At 37.9% G+C, this 22,230-nt stretch overlaps 1 protein-coding gene across 4 annotated transcripts; it reads left to right on the top strand.

Moving 5' to 3' along the window:
* On the top strand, positions 1-21,428 carry sbno1 (strawberry notch homolog 1 (Drosophila)). 4 transcript variants are annotated; one of them, XM_044096698.1, is made up of 34 exons: positions 1-327; positions 446-619; positions 2,383-2,502; positions 2,591-2,689; positions 3,303-3,533; positions 3,629-3,767; positions 4,008-4,108; positions 4,184-4,280; positions 4,403-4,563; positions 5,439-5,572; positions 5,769-5,859; positions 6,184-6,345; positions 6,483-6,618; positions 6,717-6,822; positions 6,936-7,089; positions 9,348-9,530; positions 9,671-9,768; positions 9,865-10,016; positions 10,915-11,118; positions 11,338-11,505; positions 11,592-11,761; positions 11,853-11,984; positions 12,724-12,859; positions 12,972-13,084; positions 13,172-13,243; positions 13,319-13,418; positions 13,523-13,597; positions 13,686-13,832; positions 14,568-14,662; positions 14,743-14,829; positions 17,071-17,208; positions 17,298-17,374; positions 17,483-17,676; positions 18,892-21,428. In XM_044096698.1, exons 3-34 carry the CDS (start codon positions 2,383-2,385, stop codon positions 19,032-19,034), a joined length of 4,215 nt encoding a protein of 1,404 aa, XP_043952633.1. In that variant the 5' UTR covers positions 1-327; positions 446-619; the 3' UTR covers positions 19,035-21,428. The 4 variants fall into 4 exon arrangements, with proteins under 4 accessions (XP_043952633.1, XP_043952635.1, XP_043952634.1 ...); XM_044096700.1 differs by having other exon boundaries at positions 3,306-3,533; XM_044096699.1 differs by lacking the exon at positions 446-619.
* The last annotated feature ends 802 nt before the right edge of the window (positions 21,429-22,230 follow it).

A 22,230-nucleotide genomic window follows, 5' to 3' on the forward strand; every position in this document is an offset into this window, starting at 1 on the left:
CTGTCAGGGTCACGTGACGTGGTATTAGCTCGCTGACTCTGCTATGTTTTTCGATTGTTTCACTGTTTCAGATATGCGACGTTCCATGCTTTTATCGGTGTGTTGTCGTCGAGGGACGCCCCGCGGCCGCTCTAACACCCGTTTTCAACGACCTCCGTCGAGCACTTTTGCCCTGAAAACAGCAGCCGTTGGCCTGCACGTCACGTGACCAGCATGCGACGGAGCGTTTGATAAAAAGATGGCGTGAGCTCGAGCAGAGAGGACAAACAAGCACCCGAGCTGCAGAGAGCTGCCGACCGTGAACCGCAGCTCCCGTATTAAAGTAACGTAAGTGTGTCTCAGCGTGAGAATTTGCTGTTTCTTTCACCTACACGTTAATTTAAGACAAAGTCGTAGTTGTTGTCATATTTTTACATTCAAGTGATTAACCATGGTTTGTTTCCAGGCTTTTAGTCTCCGTATCCTGGTTGCTAACGTTAGCAAGCAACATTAACTGAGGCATAGTGCGCGTGCGAGAACCGTTAATAACGCTAGAACAACAGGGGCCGTCGGCTTGCTGCTTTAGCCTCCACTCTTAGCTTTCCTGAAGCAGGTTACGAAGGACAAGACTGACCACTGAGTAAGTTTATCTTTTTAACAGTCTGACTGTTCATTTTTGCTAACGTCATTTATCAACAACTGATTAACTTCAGCGGCGCCGCTTTAACTAGCTACCTGTAAACTTTAGGAGCTGTTCTGTTACAACGTAAGCTTGCATCAAGTATGCTAATGTTTGCTAATGATTAAATATATCGTGAGAAACGGGAGAATATATGGTTTCTAACATGTGGAGCTGTATCGGTAGTCACTGTCGATAACATTTAGCTGCAATTGTGTGATCTCTGTCAACATTTCGCCGCGCAATGCCAAGCATCATGTACGCTTATTTTACTGGCAGGTAGTTAGACCCCCTGTTGCCTGTTTTATCGATGTGAAAATGAATGAATGCATCGCGGATGTTTATTTAGCTTCTGGATAGGAAGGAAGCTAGCATAGGAAAGCTAAGTCACCCTACTCTCCCCAGGCCAGTTTAGCTGGTAATACAAAGTGAAAGGGAAATGTTCGCAAGATTATGTCAAGTTGTGTCCTTAAAACGCATCATTAGTCCCCAGAGTACATGAATATATTGTTTTAAACTGCAGTATGGCAGTGTACATGCAGAATAGGCGTTAAGGAGATTCTACGTTGAGTCGGTGAGTGCAGGAAGTTGTAGGCAGGGCATTGCAAACACGTGTTTTGTTTTGGGTCACTTTGAAACAACTCGTGGCTCAGACCAATGAGACATTACTGTGATTATAAATATCTTTACTGTATCCCGATCAGGACATTTTAACTATTCTAGTGGCTGCGTTTACATCTTAAACACTTCATTTTCAGCCTGAGATCTGGTTGCTTTAAGAAAGTCAGGTTATTAATCTTACACACTGTAAATACACATGTAATTAATTGTGCACCATAGCTTTAACCTGTGTGTTTTAAATGCTTTTTGCTCCTATGTCTGGATATAATTATAACTTTGTATTTAATTTATTGCCTGTTTGATACCACATGTTACACATGTGGGTCTGTGGTGTTCACTATAAATAATTCAAAAATATGTGTGCATTTTATGTCTTTAATCATAAAATGCATTCATTTGACTATATTCAACAATTAGTCAATTATTGAATTGTTCCATAAATAATACACATTTAATTATTACATTTTAGTTTTTATTTTATGCTAATTTGGTTCCATTACTAATGTTGTAGATATTAGCAGGTTATTTTTTGTTTATTTTGAACATATGTTTTACAGTAAAAGTGAACCCAGTGCTTTAAGATTCTGCAAGGTGTATTATAATAAATGCTGACAGTGTTGCAATCATATCAAAGATTATATTCCACCCTACTTAGTCTATTTTTATAACATTGATTGTTGGTAATATTGCAGTTTTTTATAGACATAATGTCCTGCAGGTTCTTTGCTGGTTGTGGTTTGAATCTAGTAGTTTGTTCCCACTAATAGATCACACCTCATGTCTTTGACCTTCCTCTTGATTTTTACTAAACACAATGTGCATCAGATATTTTCTTTCTGGTTATGTTCATACACTGAAAACTGAGAACTGTGACATGTTGCATATTTCTTCAGTGTTTGACCTTTAGCGGCAAACAGAGCCAGTCAAGGGAAATTTGGTTGATTCAGATCGCTTGTTGATTTCGTGCATCCGTTATATATTTCTGATCAATCATTGGAAATGTTACATTTTTCATTTCTATGGATTTTCTTTCTTTATTGTTTGTTTTTATTCTAGATAATGAAAAAGTCAGAGTTGTTTTAAGGTTCTACTTTAATTTGCAGATGGATCCTGGACAGGATTTGCTCCTCGCTGCTTTAAGTGAGAGTGGAATTTGCCCAAATGATCTCGGGCTCTTAGATGTGGATTCTCAGGATGTTATGCAGCCTTCTACAGCCCAGCAAGTGAGATGACCCTCAGTTTATTATAAAAAAAGACGCTGGTTTCCTGGTATTTCTGCAACGGCATTTCTAACCTCTGATCTGCTTTCAGTCCATTTCCATCAGCGCTCTGGATGTTGGTGTGGGAGCAGAATCTGTGGAAGTTGTTCGATCTGAGCCTCAAACTGCAGTCCCAGTTGTTACAATCAGAGTAAGCTGAGTTCCTCATTTAATCCTCACTGTAGAAAAAGGAAGGGTTTTTACAGGAAAACTCTGACAGCAGTGGTTACCAGAGTTTTCCTTTGAAAATGACTGATGTCAAGTAATTAACCCTGCAAAGAAATATGTAAATTAATATACAGTGATTGAAATTGCAGCTGAATTACAGTAGCAATCGGTTAAGTCTACAAAGCTGAATTGTTAATTTTACATAGCAGAGTTCTATGTAAAAAGTTCAGCATGAAGTCATAAAGTGACTTTTATATTTTATATTATCAAACAACTGACAAAAGCTGTAGTTTTTCCCAGTATCTGAGTGTCATATTGACATAATTGTTTTGTTATGATTCTTACAATATTTGTCTGTTTTGATTTTTAACTATCTACAGATTTGTTTATCCTTGCGTACTGTTGCTGTAAAAACTACATAGACACTTTGTTTGACAAAAGGTGTCTGTGACTCAAACATCACAATATTTTTCTGTTGTGGTTTTGTGTAGTTTTATTTGTAAACTCCACGGCTGTTTATTCCAAAGTTCTGTGGTAGTCAAATCACTAAAAAAATAACAAATAATTCTCTCTGCTGTTTTTTTTTTGTTTCCAAGCAGCATAAACCTCAGCCATCAACAACCACATTTGTCTTAAATCAACTGAATCAGTTGCCGTCACTAGGGGCCACTGCTACCAAGCAGTCAGTCTCCAATCCAATCAAACATACCATCACAGTCACCAAGGTGGTCCATGTCGCCAGTTCAGGACTGCGTGCTTCAGCAACACCCCCACCCTCAAGCGTTCCTCCTTCAGTGTCCACGCTAGTGCCTTCTAACAAAGATCAGGTGTGTTTTCAACATGCTGCTTTTGTTGTCAGTATCTATTTTTATTTTTGAATAAGTTGCTTATAAGGTTTTTCTTTGTTTTTGTGTCCAAGCAGATTCAGCTGAAAGACCTTCTTCGGCCCAACAAAGTGAAAACCACCATTTTAAAGGGCAACAGTTTGATGGAGCTGATGAAACTTAAACCTCCACCTGACATTGCTCCACCTGTGGCAACGGCTACAGCAACAGGCGCAGGTAATTTGTTTGAATCGGGGAGGGGGGGAAGTAGTCTCTGGGTTCAAGTTGCAATTTTTGGGTCTTAAATTGTAATTGTTATTGTTAAAAGTTGACAAAACTTTCTAAAATCTATAATTCGATGACTCATTTATTTCAAGCCGTATAATAAATGACCGGAATCATTAAATAACAGGGATAAAAATCTACCCTGATTCACTGATCCAGTTGTAATATTCAGGTATTTTCTGTGTGTTTCAGGTGACGCAAACAATGGAATCAAGAAAGAAGTGTTCGGCAAAGATGCTACCAGGATCTGGATTAAAGATGACATTAAAATGCAAAACTTTTCAAATGCTCTGGTAAGTTTTAATAAGTGCTTCAATAGTTCAGCAAGAGTGATTTTTGTATTTAAGTGTGTGTGTGTGTGTGTGCAGAAAGCTGCAGGCCTAAAAGAAGAGGATGAACATGAGGAGGAAGAAGAAGAAGAGCTGGGTCACGCAGAGACATATGCAGAGTACATGCCTATGAAATGTAAGAATAAAAAATGTTCAAATTAGGATTCATCATCTTACAAAGATGAGATGGTCCCTTTTTTCCACAGAGCTGAAACATTGTTGAATAAAAAAAAAACCTTGTCATGTTTGTCCACGCAGTAAAGATCGGCCTGAGGCATCCGGATCCTGTGGTGGAGACCAGCTCTCTGTCCAGCGTCAGCCCTCCAGATGTTTGGTACAGACTGTCCATCCCAGAGGAAGTCATTGATCGGGGCTGCTTGTCAGCACTGCAGCTAGAGGCTATCACATATGCTGCTCAGGTAAACGGGGTCCATTACATCAGCCAGATCACATAAGAGAATTTATGTCTCCTGATTGATGGTTAAAAAAATGTTTTACAGTATGTAAAGCAACAGCTGCTTCCATATTCTAAATTTCCTCAAACAGTCTCAACATATACATTACTGAGACTGTTACTGCTGACATTGGATCCAGCCTGTATTTTATAGGTCTTATGACGTTGTTGTCTCAGAGACAATCTACTCTTTTGATCACATTTTGATCAAAAGACTAGATCAGTAAGGATCATAGACAATGAGGCATATTGAATCAGTTGAAGCTCTCTCCAACATCTGTGCAACTTTTAGATTGCACAGATGTTGGAGAGAGCTTTGATTTCACACAGCAGGCAAATGGGACTCAAATTTGGCTTCTTCTTTTTGTTTTCCTCCCCCGTATGCGACTTATATCTGACTTTTTCACTGCAGTCTGGACGGCCCGATTCTGATATTTTGACTCAAAAAAACATTCCAATCTGTCCAAATGTGCTACTAAATCGGATTGTTTTCTAAACCTTTCAGTCAGAGCGATCATGTCACATTTTATCCGACTTTTAAGTCATACATGTGAGACATGCGTCATAATTCAATGAAAAATCTGCAGAATGTGAAAGTTTTTGCATCCGATTAATCTCCAGAACAATTGATTTAGTTGCAGCCCTAATTTCATGTGTGACTAATAATCAATCGCTTCCTGAAAAGTCGCCCAACACAAATGTAACAAGTTTATAAAACTGCGCAATCATTCATAAGAATTACTACATAAATCATCCCCTTCCTAATGGCTGTTGCTATTCTGAAAAATTACCACTTCCTAATTTTTTCATTTGCTCACTTGTTTTCTAATTGTGCTACAGCAACATGAGACATTCCTACCCAACTGCGACCGAGCTGCCTATTTGATTGGAGACGGAGCCGGTGTGGGGAAAGGCCGGACTATTGCAGGGATCATTTATGAGAACTACCTTCTGGGCAGAAAGAGATCACTTTGGTAAATAACCTGAAAGATTTCTATTTTAATTAATTTCTCTTTGGGGGGGTCAATAAAGTGTTTTTTTTATTTATTTGAATTCAAATTTTGTCAGGACTGCGTGCTGTCCTGACAAAATAAAAATAAAAAAAAGTATTTTAAAACTAATGATTTTGTGTATTTTCTTTCCTAAACATACATTGTGTCTTCTGTTTAGGTTTAGTGTCTCTAATGATTTGAAGTATGACGCTGAAAGGGATTTGAGGGACATTGGTGCCAAGAATATCCAGGTCCATTCACTAAACAAGGTAGGATTGAAAATTTCTACCCTAAACCACAGGTGTCAAACTCCAGTCCTCCAGGGTCGCTGTCCTGCAGTTTTTAGATGTGCCACAGGTACAAAACACTGGTTTAATTACCTCCTCCTAGTTTAGATCAGTTCTCCAGAGTCTTGCTAATGACCTAATTATTCTATTCAGGTGTGGTGCAGCAAAGGCACATCTAAAAGTTGCAGGACAGCGGCCCTTGAGGACTGGAGTTTGACACTCTGCTCTAAACAGTAGCAATTTGAAATGCTGACTTTTATTTTATAAAAAAAAAAAAAAAAAGACTAAAAGTTTTATCATTTTTAGTTTAAATACGGCAAAATCTCCTCCAAACACAATGGGAGTGTGAAGAAAGGGGTGATCTTCGCCACCTACTCATCTTTGATAGGAGAGAGCCAGTCAGGAGGGAAGTACAAGACCAGATTTCAACAACTTCTCCACTGGTGTGGGGAAGACTTTGATGGAGTTGTATCCTTCCTCACATTCAGTACTGCATTTGAATATACGGATTTAAAAAAGTGTGTCTATACATGTGAATAATTGGTCTATTTAAATCAACATTTAAAAAAAAATAGGTGTGAGTTTCTTTAACAGGTTGTCTACAGATTGTCTTTGATGAATGTCACAAAGCTAAAAACGTTTGTCCCATCGGCTCCTCCAAGCCGACTAAGACTGGCCTCGCCGTTTTGGAGCTGCAGAACAAACTTCCCAAAGCTCGGGTTGTGTATGCTAGCGCTACCGGTTAGTGGACAGAATCAAATGGTTTGCCAACCAAACTCGTGAATTTCTGCAGAAATTAAATACTGACACGTCATTCTTCATTTCCATGCATCATCCAGGAGCCTCTGAGCCACGAAACATGGCGTACATGAACCGGCTGGGAATATGGGGCCATAAAACACCGTTCAGAGAGTTTGGCAACTTTATCCAAGCAGTTGAACGCAGGTAGGAGTTTGTTTTTTAAAATATTATTTTTATGGTAGCATTTATTTAAAAATGTTTTCTATTTAAAAGGTTTGCTAATCCCCTAAACCTGCACTTTGTTTCTTTATTTCCAGAGGTGTTGGTGCCATGGAAATAGTTGCTATGGACATGAAACTCAGAGGGATGTACATAGCCAGACAGTTAAGTTTTACAGGCGTGACTTTCAAGATTGAAGAAGTCCCTCTAACTCAGCAGTACATCAACATGTACAACAAGTCTGTGAGGCTGGTAAGTAAAATTTAAATTAGGGATGGAAGTTATCAATGAATGAGTTAATCTAGAGTTGATTGATCTAATCAGTCGACTAACAATTAATTGAGAAGCGTCCATTTTCGTGATAACCTCGGTTTTCTCTTCTATCAAGAAGATTGACTGCCTTTCCAGATCACAAAGGCCTAAATTGTTCATAATACGTTGAATTAAAAAAAAACTAAAAATTTTTAACATAATTTTGTCAGCTGTATCAAATACTGACAAAATAAACAGAAAAATATGGCTCTCTCATAATTTATAAAGGTGTATAGTATAAGCTTAATAATGTAACACAAGAATCTGGTTGCTGAATAGAAAAATAAAAGATTTAAAAAAATGTGTGAAACGGAGATATTCATGCAGAAGTAACATGTCTAGTTGCTCGTGAAGGACAGCTAAAACGTGACTCCATGAAGTGCATTAACTCATGACGACCATCAGCCGTGCCTACTGGCATCATCATCTTTCCCATGATGTGATCATTTTTCTGTTATCTCCTCCGCTTTTCTATCATCACATCCTCACTTTCATAGCAAATAGGTAAGGTTTTTTGTTTTGTTTTTTTACTGAGAGGTTGATGTTCATCTTGCAGCTAATAAGCATCATTTAAGTGAAACTTAAGTTATTTATGGCAACATTTTGGTTTTTTTTCCCCATCTTTGTAGAAAATTCAGAGAAAACAGCATGACAAGGCACACATTAGTAATAAAAACAGTTTGATATGACAAAATGAGCAGAAAAAAGAAGAAATAAAAAATAGTCACAAACTAACTGTGAGGAAAGTAAAACAAAATGTTGCAAATGCAAGACAAATTTCAAATCTTAAGTTAAGATATTACCATATTGGTATCTAGATTGGGCTTTTGTGATGTTGCAACGTTTTTGATTGTTGGGGGAAAAAATCACCTCCATTAAATTGTTAATATGACAATTTAACTTTTCATCCCGTTAGACCAAATTTTCTTATATTAAAACTTAGATGGAATCGATTTCTTGTGTAATATCTACTTTTGAAAATCTTTCCAAAAACATTAAGGAGGTTGCTACTGAATAAAAATGTATTGTCTTACAATCGCAGTCACAAAACGCACAGGAATTGATATTTTTGAATTTCTTTTGCGGAAAGTCATTACAGAGTAAACTTCATATATAATTCTAAAATTAATATCTCAAGTTTTTGTGAGAGTGGAATAGAATTTGATCCTTATTTTCTTCAGAGATATAATCATGATTTTTAAACAAATGTTTTCCTCTCAGGCTAGAGGGGAAGAAAACTGATGTCAGAGTTTCTGATGAATTTCTTGTAACATTTTTGGTCTATAAAGTTACAACATTCATAGTTTCTTTATAAAATGACTTTTCAGTGCCCTTAGTCTTTTTTTTTCACAATGTAGCAACAGGTCTTTCTCTCTTTCTTTTTTTTTTTAAATACATTTGTCCTTAACTTGATCTTTGTTAGCTCCCCTTTATGGGTAAGTAACTTTTTAGCTGCATAAAAGAGATGGTTTTATGAGTAAAAGAATCATGTTAAATCACAGACTGTTAAATTGAATATTAGTGCATTTCAATGTGTATTTTTTGTCATCTTGGAAATATGGCAATTTTCACAGAAAAAGTTGTTGGTCACAAAAAATTATTATGAAATCAGTTTTCAAAAGTAAAGCTTTGAAATAATTTTTGTTTCACTCTACTGAACTTGTGTGATTACATAGAATTTACTGTATCCAACAAGTCATAACAAAACACATTTCAGCCAAATATCTCCAGCAATGATTTAGGAATGCAAAAAATACCTTTACTGTACATTTAGAATATTTGTTTTAATTGTTAATTCTTAACATAGCTTAACTTAAATGAACAAAAATCTGGTTCCAGTCCTCCAGGGAAGGAACCTTTATGCCTAATCATTTATTTGTGCTGGATATTCAGGCCCCTAAGCTTAAAATGCCAAATAAGCATTTAGACTCTTGAGTACAAACGCTTATTTGTTTGGATTTTTGTCCCACTAAGTGTGGGACAACTTAGTGGGTTTGTACTGCAAACCAACAGTACAAAAATCCAAATAAGAACTCACCCTTCGATTGGAACTAATTTTATTTAATCTACAATTAACTAATCATTAATCTACAATTAACTAAGCCGATTGTTTGAGTCTCTAATTTGGAGCGGTTTGCGTTAATTTGCTGCATCCAACAAAGGTGCACAAACTGAATCCTTCTCTCCGTCCACCACAGTGGGTTAGCGCACGTGAGAAGTTCCAACAGGCTGCCAACCTCATGGAAGCAGAGCAGCGCATGAAGAAGTCCATGTGGGGTCAGTTCTGGTCCGCCCATCAGAGGTTCTTCAAGTATCTCTGCATTGCCTCCAAAGTCCGCCGGGTGGTCCAGTTAGCCAGAGAGGAAGTTCAGAACGGAAAGGTAAAATCACCTGGGGAACATGCAGCCTCGACAGTTTTTTTTTTTTTTGTTAAAGGAAATAGGAGAAATTCACTGGTTTTCATTAAAAATGAATTGTTATCCTCTGTGTTTAAACATGTGAGCTGTTGTTTTCTCTGCAGTGTGTGGTGATCGGTCTGCAGTCCACTGGTGAGGCGAGAACACTGGAGGCCTTGGAGGAGGGAGGAGGAGAGCTCAACGACTTTGTGTCAACAGCAAAGTGAGGACAAAGGAAAACTTTCTGAGAAAAATGTCAATGTAATCTTGTGGCTTCAGTACCGTGACTTTTTTTTAATTACGATTGTTGTTATTGCAGAGGTGTGCTGCAGTCCCTCATAGAGAAGCACTTCCCAGCTCCAGACAGACAGAAGCTTTACAGCCTGCTAGGCATCGACCTCTCTGCAAAAAAAACTCCCTCTCCTGCTGAGAATGCAGCACAGCTGGAACAAAAGGGAAAGAAGAGGAAAGGTAGCACAATTATAATGAAATAAGTCCAAGAATAGGATGCATGAGAATTTGTTTTTATATATTTGTTTTTATTATAAAACCTTTATTTAACCAGATAAATATCCATTGTGATCTCTTTGACAAGCGGTTAGACTTTTGAGTCCACGACTTGGTCTGGCCAAGAAAGACGGCAGTGCATACAGATACATAGGAATGACAAAAGTGGATATTGAAAAATGCTAACAATTTGACAGTAAATCGCAGTAGTAATAATCAAGCATAGGCAAGAAAGTAACTCTGTGATCAGAGGGAGAACCATGATTTGTTTCTGTAGTAAAAGCCAAGCTTCAATCTTAATTTGGAGATTAAAGGTTTCACGTGAAGTTTACAAGAAAGCTCATCAATAGTAATAATAATCTCAGGTACTTGTAACTGGTGAGCCTCTCAAACTTTACCGTGGGCAGTTTGTACTACAGGGGTAGTCTAAGAGGGAACGGGAATATTTGAAGAAAAAAAGCATTCTTTTAGATTTTTCATCATTTGAAATCAAGTTGTTGCTCAAGACGATGACCTGCTCAAGACCTGCCCTTCACCAAACACAGCCTGTTGAAATTTAGATAACTGAGCAATTGAATGAGGAGTAAATAACATAATCATCTGTGTAAAAACAGTTTACAGATTATTACATAGCACAGTAATGTAAATTATGAGCAAAATATGCCCTAAAACAGAGCCTTGAGGTACACCTTTGTCTTTTTTGTGTACCGATTGTATTCTAAGTGTCTATTAATCATCTTTGAGCATTATAAAAATGTAATTTATAATTATTATTATTTGCCAATTAGTCTGCAAACCAACAAGCTGCTTGTTTGGAAATTACAGCTGTGTCTAACACGACTATCGTTCACTGTCGCTCCAGGTTCAGAGGCCAAAAAACAGCCTAAAAAGAAGCCTCGCAAGCATGGGGGCCTGTCCGGTACGAGTTCAGAGGAGAGCGAGTCCGAGGAATCGGACAGAGAGTCTGGGAAGGACAGCGACGACAGCTTCAAGTCTGTCAGCTCAGGAGACGAAGACGACGATTTCAATCCATTCAGAGACGAGTCTGATGAAGACGAGGAGGACGGTGAGTTCAGGAAGAGTTTAAGAACATCTGTACGATGATTGTCTTCGGCATTGACTTACTTCTTCTGTCAGCCCATACTATTTATTTATGATTATTTTTTCTTTTTTACATGTGTCATGAGACGGGTCTTAAATTCCTTTCATAATGGCCATATAAAGTCTTAAATTTGAGTTGATGAAACCTTGAGATTAACTATGTTTGCCACCCCATTTTTTTCAGATCCTTGGCTAATCAGAAAGGAGCCGAAGAAAGGGAAGAAGGAGAAGAAGAAAAGGAGGAAGAGTATTGATCCGGACTCGATTCAAAGTGCCTTGTTAGCCTCGGGGCTGGGCTCCACCAGGCCCGGTTTCACCGCCTCAGTGAACGCCCCCATCACTCCTGCTACTGGTGAGCACGTTGCCTCGTATACAGCAAAGTCTTAATCCTGCGAAAAAGTCTTGTGGAAATAAACGTTTCCCTGAATTCGTTTCAAGTTAAGACAGAGAGCCAGGAAAGCTGCCTAACGAGTCAGGACTCGGTGGAACTTGCCCAGAAAATGAAGAAACAGCTGCTGGAACAACTGGAGGGGTTGGCAGAAGATCTGCCTCCCAACACCCTGGACGAGCTGATCGACGAGCTGGGAGGGCCGGAAAACGTGGCGGAGGTAACGGCCTTTTAGAGCCGCACACTGCTTTGGTTCTGCTGCTTTAACTGAGCTGTTGTTTGTAAGGCGATGTAATTGTTCTCCGCTTCAGATGACCGGTCGTAAAGGTCGCGTGGTCAGTAACGATGACGGCAGCATCACCTATGAGTCCCGCTCTGAGCTGGACGTCCCTGTAGAAATCCTCAACCTGACTGAGAAACAGAGGTTCATGGATGGAGAAAAGGTAAGGCAGTTGTCATTCTGGAACCTACGGATGGTTCCTACAGATGTGGGCTTTTTAAACATTGTTATTTTTTAGCTTGTCATCTAGCTCAGTTAAATGCCAGCTGCTATGAACTTTATCTTTAATCAATATTAATACAGTTTTGGACATTAATAATTACTAAGACTCTTCAGTAAATTGTGAGATAAATACCAGTGCTCTGATTATTTTTATTTTAAATCTTTTTGTAATGAGGGCCAAAATCATTAAATTGAAAGTATTTGGAGATGCCACAAAAATATTTAAAAGCAATATTTCCAGCTTTTGTGTTTGCTCAACAATAAAGCAAAACTGTGAATATTTTTTGCATCTGCGATAATTTAAATAATTGTAGATACAAAAGTTTTGCATCATTTCTTTATAAGCCAGGCCAACAGTTCCTGGTATTTTGGGGTTGATTGGTTTTCTGATTTGAGCTGGATGCTTAATGTTATGTGTAAAAAAAACATCTTGCTCCACATTGGTTCTGGTAACGGATGGAAAACATTTTTACACCTTGACAGAAGTGCATGATTCACAAGATGACACAAAGTTGCAAATGACTTCAACGCACAAGGTTACAAAAAAAAAAAGTTTCAACTGGAAGAACATCGTGTCATTTGGGAAAATGAATTCAAGACATTATTTGAAGTTTACACCCACAAATTTATATATTTTTTCTTCTTTAAAGTAACATGTCGGCCATTTTGTTGTCCACCAGAACATAGCCATCATCTCGGAAGCGGCCAGCTCCGGTATTTCCCTGCAGGCCGACCGGCGTGTGAAGAACCAGAGGAGGAGAGTCCACATGACCCTGGAGCTGCCGTGGAGCGCAGACAGAGCCATACAGCAGTTTGGTGATTACATATTTCAACCTTTCTTTTACCAGAATTATCTGATAGTTCAGATAATAATAATTTAAAAAAAAACGCATACATAACATTCACTGAAAGAGTTTTTCTACTGCAGGACGAACACACAGATCAAACCAGGTCACAGCTCCAGAGTATGTTTTTCTCATATCAGAGCTGGCAGGAGAGCAAAGATTTGCATCCATTGTTGCCAAAAGACTGGAAAGCCTGGTAGGTGCATTCATAGGTTTGTAACTTGTATAAATGTGGTTAAAATATGTGCAAACAAAAATCAACATGACTTGATGTTTCTGTCAGGGGGCTCTCACTCACGGAGACCGACGGGCGACAGAAACAAGAGATCTGAGCAGGTTCAACTTTGACAACAAGGTAACCCTGGTGTTGTAAGAGGAGGTCTTTCAAGCTTTGTTTGAGCCGCTCTGACTCGTCATGTTTTCACTGCAGTACGGCAGAAACGCTCTGGAAATTGTGATGAAGTCGATAGTAAAGCTCGACGCTCCTCTGGTGCCTCCGCCCTCAGACTTCAAAGGGGATTTCTTCAGAGGTACAAGTTACAAGTTGGATTTTCTTGATTTCAGGCTTTAAAAACCTTTAGTCCCGCCCCCCCTTCGCTCACTGAGTAATAATAATATCATCTCTGTCCTGTAGAGATTCAGAGTGGGCTGATAGGCGTGGGCCTCATAAATGTGGAGGACAGATCTGGAGTGCTTACACTGGACAAAGGTGATTTTTGAAATTGTAAATAAATCCCTCATCCAAAACAACAACAACAAAAAAAGAGCAAAATGAAAGCAAACACTTTCCATTGCAGACTACAACAACATAGGGAAATTCCTGAACCGGATATTGGGCATGGAGGTCCAGCAGCAAAATGCCTTGTTCCAGTATTTCTCTGACACTCTGACAGCAGTGATCCAGGAAGCCAAGAAGAATGGCAGATATGACATGGGCATTCTGGGTAAGTGGTCATATGGTTTTGTAACCCTGGTAACAACAACCTAGTTTGTTCCCTATGCTGCTGTGGGACAGAGAATTTAAGTTGTGTCATGATATTTTTTTATTGCAATAACAATACAGGTGGTAAGAACTATTTATTACAGCTTTTTAATTTATTTTCTTTAAGTAACTGTATGTTTATAGACAAACCGAAACGCTGTTTTTGGAAAAACATTCCCATTTGTTATTTGGTTCTTAAGGACACCTGTCACATAATATATTTATTGATACTTTCATTGAACAAACAGTGGAAAAAATGATAAAACTATCAGTCCGGATAGTTTTGAGTGGGTTTTAAACATCAATCAAAATTCTTAGTTCTTAAGAAAATGATTGCAGTAAATGAGAAACGATAGGATAAATGCCCCAATCCTACTCCTACTGCATGCGTTTATCAGCTTTGTTTAATATAAAAACAAAGAAGAAAAATTTCAAATTAAATAACACTAATATCAACAGGTTAGAGTTTTTTTTCTAGGTGAATAACAAAAAAAAAAAAACTTCTAAAAACGTTCTAAAATGAGACCATCTAATCCAGGTCAAATTATCTCAAACTAGGAGAAATCTGCTCCAAGAAAGTGCATTAGAAATGTCAAATCAGAGGATTTTTGCTTCGATTTGTAGAGTGTGTTTTCTCTTGATGATCACTCCCCAATTGACCTCATTTGGGGAGTGATCATAAACCATTGTATTTTAGATCTCGGCTCGGGTGATGAGAAGGTGAAGAAGGCGGATTGTCGAAAGTTTCTGACGCCAGGCTACACTACGTCAGGACACGTAGAACTCTACACCGTAAGTCCTGCATTGATGGTATAAAAATCAGATCACAGATGAAACGTTGGCTGACATTCTGTTCATGTTTCCCCTCACAGGTCGGCGTGGAAAGAGGAATGTCTTGGGAAGAAGCGACACACGCCTGGGCAGAGCAGAACGGCCCAGACGATGGCTTCTATGTCCAGGTAGAAAATTGAGACAGGTTCTTAGTTTTAAAAAAAAACCCATAAAATATGAATCATCTTATTTGAGAAGTTTCATGGGGAAGATTTGAAGATGAGTTTTTCTGTATTACCAAACTATTTTGACTGCATTTGGGACACATTTATCAAGTCTTTCTATTTTTTTTATTTTTTTTTAACTGTAGATGTTTTAAAGATTACAGAAATATTTAAAAGCCTACATTGTCTTGTTAAAATGAAAAAAAAAAGATAGATAATTTATCTAGAAATTGTCAAAGTTTTGAAGCCTTCACCGTGCCAACTCCACCTGTTTTATCAATCAGTTCAAAGTGCTGTACATCACAAAAATACAAAGTCATAAAAGACATACAGTGAACAGTTAAGAAAACTAGGAACAACCATTACATTGTTATGGTTGCCATCATCCATACACCTCAAAATATTGGTAAGTGATCATTTATTATGGTTCCGAAGCAGCTCAAAACAGGTGTTTTTTTTGTTGTTGTTTTTTTTTAACTTTATTTATTTCTTTTTTTTAAATAACATACAAACATGAATACAAACTTCCGACTCATCTTGACATTTACCAGTTACATTAAACGTGGCATCGGAAGGTGAGATAATAAGTATTCTTAACAGGTGTGAGAATGAATACAAAACATCTAAACAAAAACAACACACAAAAACCGCAAATAAAAATAATACAAGCATACAGTTAGATCCTCCTAGAGATAAAGTGGTCCACATAGTCTTGGGTGCCATGGCATTTTAGATTGGTCCAGCAGAGCAAACAAGTGCAGGAGGCTGATTCACCAATTACATCATTGGATTAATAGCGGTGTAATAGACTTCCATCTCGTATTAACAGTAGCTTCTTTGAGCCTTAAGGAATATGTGATTTTTTCCATCAAATAAATGTCCCAAACTTTCTGAATCCATATGTTATATGTTGGAGGTGATGCTTTCAGCCATCTGATAGTTATACACTTCAATGCTGCAGTCAGCAAAATTCTTAGGAGATATCTATCAGCCATTCTGTCAGAACAGGTGGGGTTTTAACCTCAATATAAAGGAACTCACTGTTTCAGGTGTTTGTTTTTTTGTTTTTTTTACATCAGCGTTCTATATATACTTTTGCTGACTGTTATTTCACCGTCCTCTTCGACTCACTTCTTATTTTAATGTTTTCTAACTTTTAAACTCCATCTAGACTGTCATCTAACCAACCATTCGTCAAAGTTCCCCTCTCTTAGCCGTCTACTTATATGTTTTGTCTTTGGTTTTGAACACTATGTACAGAACACAAATAAAAGGGACCTTTCGATTAAACCGTAGCAGCTTTTCAGCATCTCACACGCTTTAATTTGAGATCAGCAAGAGGGGCGGAGCATACTGACAGAGAAGAGCTAATCCTGTACCTCACTCAGCAGCAACAGTGTGTGTTTGGTAAATAGACAGTCTGTGTTAAAGGTCCTTGAAATTAGAGTAAATAATACTGTAAATGAGAATTCACATAGAGAATGATAAAAGAAAATTTGCTGGGGTTTTTTAATACTTATATTATGAAACAATTAGTTTTTTGGGTTTTTTTTATGAAGAATAAATTGATTTGCTTAGATTCAACTATTGAGCTTTTGAAATCTTGCAGGATCTCTGGAGATTTTCATAACTATTGACTGTTTTTTATTTATAAACATTTTTATCCTTGATTACACTCTGTTTGTGCTCGAATGTAGAAGTTGGCTTTATGGACTTTTTAACGTAAGTAAATGATAAACATGAGCGTTGTCTAGTCTAAAATTCTGTTCTTATCAATTAAGACAATTTTTGGAGTCACTTCAACTTTTCTGAGGTATTCTTTTAGGTTTTTTTTATTATTGTTTGCTTGACACATTTATTGTTCTTTTTTGTTGTTGTTGTTTTCTCACATTTAGTTCAGCTGTTGCTCGGTGGGAAGATTAGATTGAGTTAGATTCCAGCCTTCTTAATTAATATCACGGTGCCCTTGGGCAAGACACCCAACCCTCAGTCTCTTATAGCTCTTTAAGGCAACTGGGTGAATAAGATTTATAGCAACGGCGTGATATGACTAAAAAAAATCAACAATTTAACTCAAGTCCATTGATAATGTAATCCAGATTTTCTCCCAAAGACGGTACCTTTTATTTCTCCGTATTTGTGGATGATATTGCTAAGCCAGGATTGCATTATTCCCTTCTTTTTCTGTGCATGATTGAATTTCAGATGAGAAATAACAGAAAAACGGCCATCCTGGTGAAGGAAGTGAACACTAAGAAGAGGCTGTTCCTGGTGTACAGGCCAAACACCGGCAGACAAGTCAAGCTGGAAACATACGCTGACATCAAAAAGAAGTTTAAGAAGGTTTGGCTTCTGTTTGAAATTATGGAAGCATTAAATATTTTATGAATCCTGATAACAGTTTTTTATTTTTTATTTGCGTCTTCTATTAGGTTCTGTCAGAAGATGCCAAGCAGCACTGGACTGAGCAATACCAGTCATCAGCAAAAATATGCTCTCATGCGTACTGGTGTGTACACTTTACACACTTACCTTGCACCAAATGAGCACTAGTGGTGTCTCAAACTCGCAAGTTCGGAAACAGCTTCCTTAATCTGCTGTTTGAATCTGCCTTTAGGCGTGGCAACTGCAAGAAAGCCTCAGTTGGCCTGCTGTGTGAAATCGGGCTGCGCTGCAGGACGTACTACGTTCTGTGTGGCTCTGTGCTCAGCGTGTGGAACGAACTGGAAGAAGTTCTTTCTCCAGTCAGCGGAAGCAACGTGAAGGTGCAGATTGTCCGCCTGCGCACCGAGGACGGCCAGAGGATAGTCGGTAAGCTGACCTGCTTTCCCAATTTCAATTGGGAAAGACTCAGAAAAATTTCCTTTCTCCCCAGAAACGCACGTTTTTCATTGACAAATATTTTTGAGCTGCAACTAACGATTATTTTAGTCATCGATTATTCTGACGATTCACCGATTAATCGCATAAAAGAAAAACGGACACGTGCAGATTTTACACTTAACCACATAACTTTATTTTATACAATATTAGACATAAATTCTTCTGTTCCTTTTTAAATAAGAAAATAAATATTTCATTTAAACGGCAGCCATTCTGGTGTGCGCTTTGTTTAAAAAAAAAAAATACTGCAAATGTCACCCTGTGAAAAGTTCACTGCTTTAAACAATACAGTGTAGTGTTTTATTTTATTAATTAACCAATTAATAACTCTTTACAGCAGGGGTGTCAAAGTCAAATGGACGGAGGGCCAAATAAAAAATTTAGCTACAAGCCGAGGGCCGGACTGATCAAATGTTCATTGAGATTTCTTTAAATGACGTATTTGGTCTAGTGCAGCGGCCCAAGCCTTCAGAATTTCCTGCGGACCGGGATGCGCGTGTTGTGAGGATCGAACGGGGGGGGGGGGGGATGCGTGCGTTGTGAGGATCAAACGGGGGGGGGGGGGGGTGCATCTCGCATTTTTTCAGAAGGGGTGCCGGCTTGCTGCGGGCCGGTTCTAATAATAAATCAAGATCATCCCAGGGGCCGTAGAAAATCTTCTCGCGGGCCGGATGTGGCCCGCGGGCCTTGACTCTGACATATGTGCTTTACAGAATTTAAATGAGGAGGTGAGGCTAAAAGTGCCACTTGAGTTTTGGGTTCAACATTTTTACAGACAAGGAAGGTTTTGGTTTTTTTTCTTTTTAAATACAAAATTTATATTTTTGTACAGTTTTGGCTTAATTACTGCTCTGTATATGTTCTTTCAATCAATGGTGGTTTTTTTTTTAAGAGTCTATGTATTCCAGTTAAAGATGAATAAATTACTAAATTATTTTATTATTCATTATGATTAATCAATCATTTGAATAAGAGATTAATCAGATATTTTAAGAATTGATAAATCGCTATTAATTGACCATTTTTGTAACCAATTAATCGGTTATATTAAGAATCAATTGCGATTCATTGGACATGTTAAGAATTGATTGATTGTGATTAATCAGTTATATTAATAAGTAGTAATTCCTCCTCCTCTCTTAGGGTTGATCATTCCAGCGAACTGCGTGTCTCCGTTGATCAACAAGCTCTCGACCTCAGATCAGAGCCAGCAGCTGGCTGTGCAGGAGCAGCAGAAGAGGCAGCTGCTCCACCCTCAAAGTCTTACTCATGTCCTCAACACATAATGAGCCGGTTTGAGCCCAGACTCCGCCCTGACTCTACGGTCCACTCAGGAGGCCTCTGGCTCCGGCCGTGTCTCGGTGCGCTGCATGCTTCAGGGCTGCTCCTCTCACTCCTCCACCATTGTCCCCTGAGGGCCTGAAGTCCGGAGGCCGGCTGTGCCGACCGTTGGGACGTAAAACAGCGGTCAGTCGTTCTCCCAACCCGTCGACGCCGTTGTGTTGTACTCTGATATTCAGAGTGAGGTTAGTGATCCGCTCCAGACACGGCGTGAAAACTCAAGTTTGTTCTGTTCAAATTGGGCACGCAGCAAAAAAATACCCAAACTTCCCGGGTCCAGGCTAAAGATGAATGAAACCAAACCACTATACTTCTGAAATGAGAGGACTCGTTTCTACGGCCGTCTGATGTTCAACCGCCACCGTCTGGGTAATTAACAAAAACCCCTGAAAGCAGCAGAGGGATGCTATTTGGCGTTTGATTCAGGTCATCTCATTTGGGACAAATTTCTTTCCTGCCATAATCCTCACAATCACACAAAGACCAAAACTACATTATGGTGAGGGTCAGCTTGCATTTCACGTAGACCAATTTGTTTTTCTGCAAACACGTCTCAACTACTTCAGCAAGCTTTGTAGATTAGTTTTATTTTGGAATTTGTAACTTTTTCCTAGAAGAAACACATTCTGTCGAACACATCCATACTGCGCTAGGAAGGAGAGCGTTAGTATTTACATGAACCTTGTGTTAGTTTTTTTTTTCTCCTTTAGCAAAGGAAGAAAATCAAAGGGTTGTTATTGAAACAGGAAGTTCAGTGAGTATTTAGTTGGATTCAGTTTCATCCTTCATTTTGTAAGCAGCATAAAGAAGTGAAATAAATGGTTTCAGATCTATATATATATATATCATTTAGTGTCAAGTGGTATACATGTAACTTTTTCAAAAGGCATTTCTTCCCCTGCATTTTGTTTGCCATTCATTTATTAAAAGATAACAGTAATAATATCTGGGGCCCAGAAAGCAGTTTCCTATTCTTTGACAAATAAGTTACTTAACATCTATCGCTACACTACCACTAATCAGTTGTTAAATGGAATTTATATTGCTTTATTTGCTGTTCCAAATAGTTTGCAACGCTCTTTGAAGCAAAGGTGAGGAAATAACTAAACAATACTCAGCCAAGGGACTCTTAAAAATATGAAAAGACGCAGTCATTACAAACATCGTTTTGCTTTTTACAAATAAACAGCTCAGGGGTTTATCTGTTTTTCAAAATAAAGTGTATGTGAAATGCCTGACCAGATTTTTAATTTACCGTTTCTCAGTGATGTTTAACTGGATTTTATGATGCCGTATTAGGACTATTATGGCGGGAGGAAAATAAATACATTTCCACCAAAAAAACAAAACAAAACTGGGGGCTTGTTTCTTATAGACAATTTCTGAAAATCTCAACATTTTTGTGAGAATTGTAGATTTTCAGAGTTTTTCTGTGTAGAAAGTCCTTATATTTGAGTTTCGAGTCAAATTTTCGACTTTGGAAGCTCAACAAAAGTCGAAAAATTGCAACTTTTGAAATTCAGAATTTTCTAGGGGTTTTCCCTTGAAAGATCAATCTCAAAATGCTTTTTATTTTTGGCAGAAATGTACTCCTCTTTTTTTCCCATCTACAATGGCCCTATCACAGCGTCACAATATCTGAAGCTTCTCTTTTCGTTGCACATATTTCCGCTTCCCAAACCCATCCTTAGAGTCCGGTTCACATCTAATCCCATTTCTGTGGACTCGTGCGCCTATTATATTATTTGTAGAATACAATACAAAACCTCCTGGGTTTTGTATTGTATTCTACATCATCTGCACTAAACAGGACAGAACACACCTTCTGGGTGCATGAGCTTTACTGAAACTGAAGAATAAAAAGCCAGGATGTGTTTGTTTTTTTGTTTTTATTTTAATGGAGGAATGCATCCTGACCCTCTGGATTAGACACAGCTCCATTCAGTCTGCCTCCTCTCCTGACTGGCGTCACGTTCAGAAAATGCTTTGTATTATTTGTACAGTCGGGAAATCTTCCTGCTCTTTGGACACCTGGGGAAGGAACTGCTTCTGTGTTTAAACTTGAATGTGCACCTTGTAAGCCAGCACCTCATGTTTTGACTCCTGGGGTGTTGTGTGTGTGTGTGTGTGTGTGTGTGTGTGTGTGTGTGTGTGTATGTATATAAGAGGCCGAGTAATTTTTTTTTGTTTTGTTTGAATGCTACTAGATTGTTCTAGTAGTTAAAACCCTTAAACTGTTTCTCTTTTCTTCCTCTTCATTGCACGAGTTGCACTACTGACATACAAAATTTCAACATTGCGTGTACATGCATCTTCAATAAAAGCTTGGTTTACTTCTATCTTGTTTAATTTTTTTTTCTAATGCCGCCACTAGATTTAGCTCGTATCAAATAAAAATCTAGGAATTACTAATGATCACAAGATTTTAGCTTTTCTATTTTATTGTCATTTGTTGGAATGTTCTCTGAAAGTATTCATATTCTGTTTTGTTTTTTTCTTTTTTTTGTCAGGAATTTCAGTGTATTTTAATAAAATTCTACTGTATGCTTCTACTCAATCATAGGTTCATTGAGTAGCCTTAAATGTCATTGGTTACTTTTGATTTTAAGGTTAGTCAGATATTTTTTTTAAACAAATTTCAAAAAGTTTTTAAACTCCTGCATTGTTGTCCTGCCAGTGCTCTACCATTCACTTCTTTGTTTTGGTCTGCCACATAACATCCTGGAGGAATCTTCTACCATGTGAAGGACACAAAATTCAACAAGCAGGAGGAGAAAAAAAAATCCATGGGTGTGAATACTTTAAGGCTCAATTTACAAAAGTATATTTTCTTAAGTTTCCTTTATAAATGTTTCATTTTTGAGAACATTTGCTGTCCTATATTACATATTGGATCATCTTAATGCTTAATATAAACAACTTAAACAAAACGCTACAAAGTACAGAATGGCTGCGTTCATTTAAAATCTTTATATTTTCTCTAGAACTAGTGAATTAGTCTTACGTCAAAATGTCATATGAATTAAATTAAGAAGAGAACAATGAAAGCCAAAACTTAAATCACTCAGCTTTTTTATGAATTTCAGTCAAATTTTGCTGTTATTTTTATTCATTTATTTTTTTGGCAACTTCTATACTTTA

Source organism: Gambusia affinis, linkage group LG17 (assembly GCF_019740435.1).
Source record: "Gambusia affinis linkage group LG17, SWU_Gaff_1.0, whole genome shotgun sequence".
Taxonomy (NCBI): domain Eukaryota; kingdom Metazoa; phylum Chordata; class Actinopteri; order Cyprinodontiformes; family Poeciliidae; genus Gambusia; species Gambusia affinis.

Coding starts and splice junctions, on each gene's coding strand:
- sbno1 (XM_044096698.1), top strand. CDS start 2,383: ATGGATCCTGGACAGGATTTGCTCCTCGCTGCTTTAAGTGAGAGTGGA. Junction 4,109..4,183: donor AAAACTTTTCAAATGCTCTG/GTAAGTTTTAAT, acceptor GTGTGTGTGCAG/AAAGCTGCAGGCCTAAAAGA. Junction 6,619..6,716: donor TGTGTATGCTAGCGCTACCG/GTTAGTGGACAG, acceptor TGCATCATCCAG/GAGCCTCTGAGCCACGAAAC.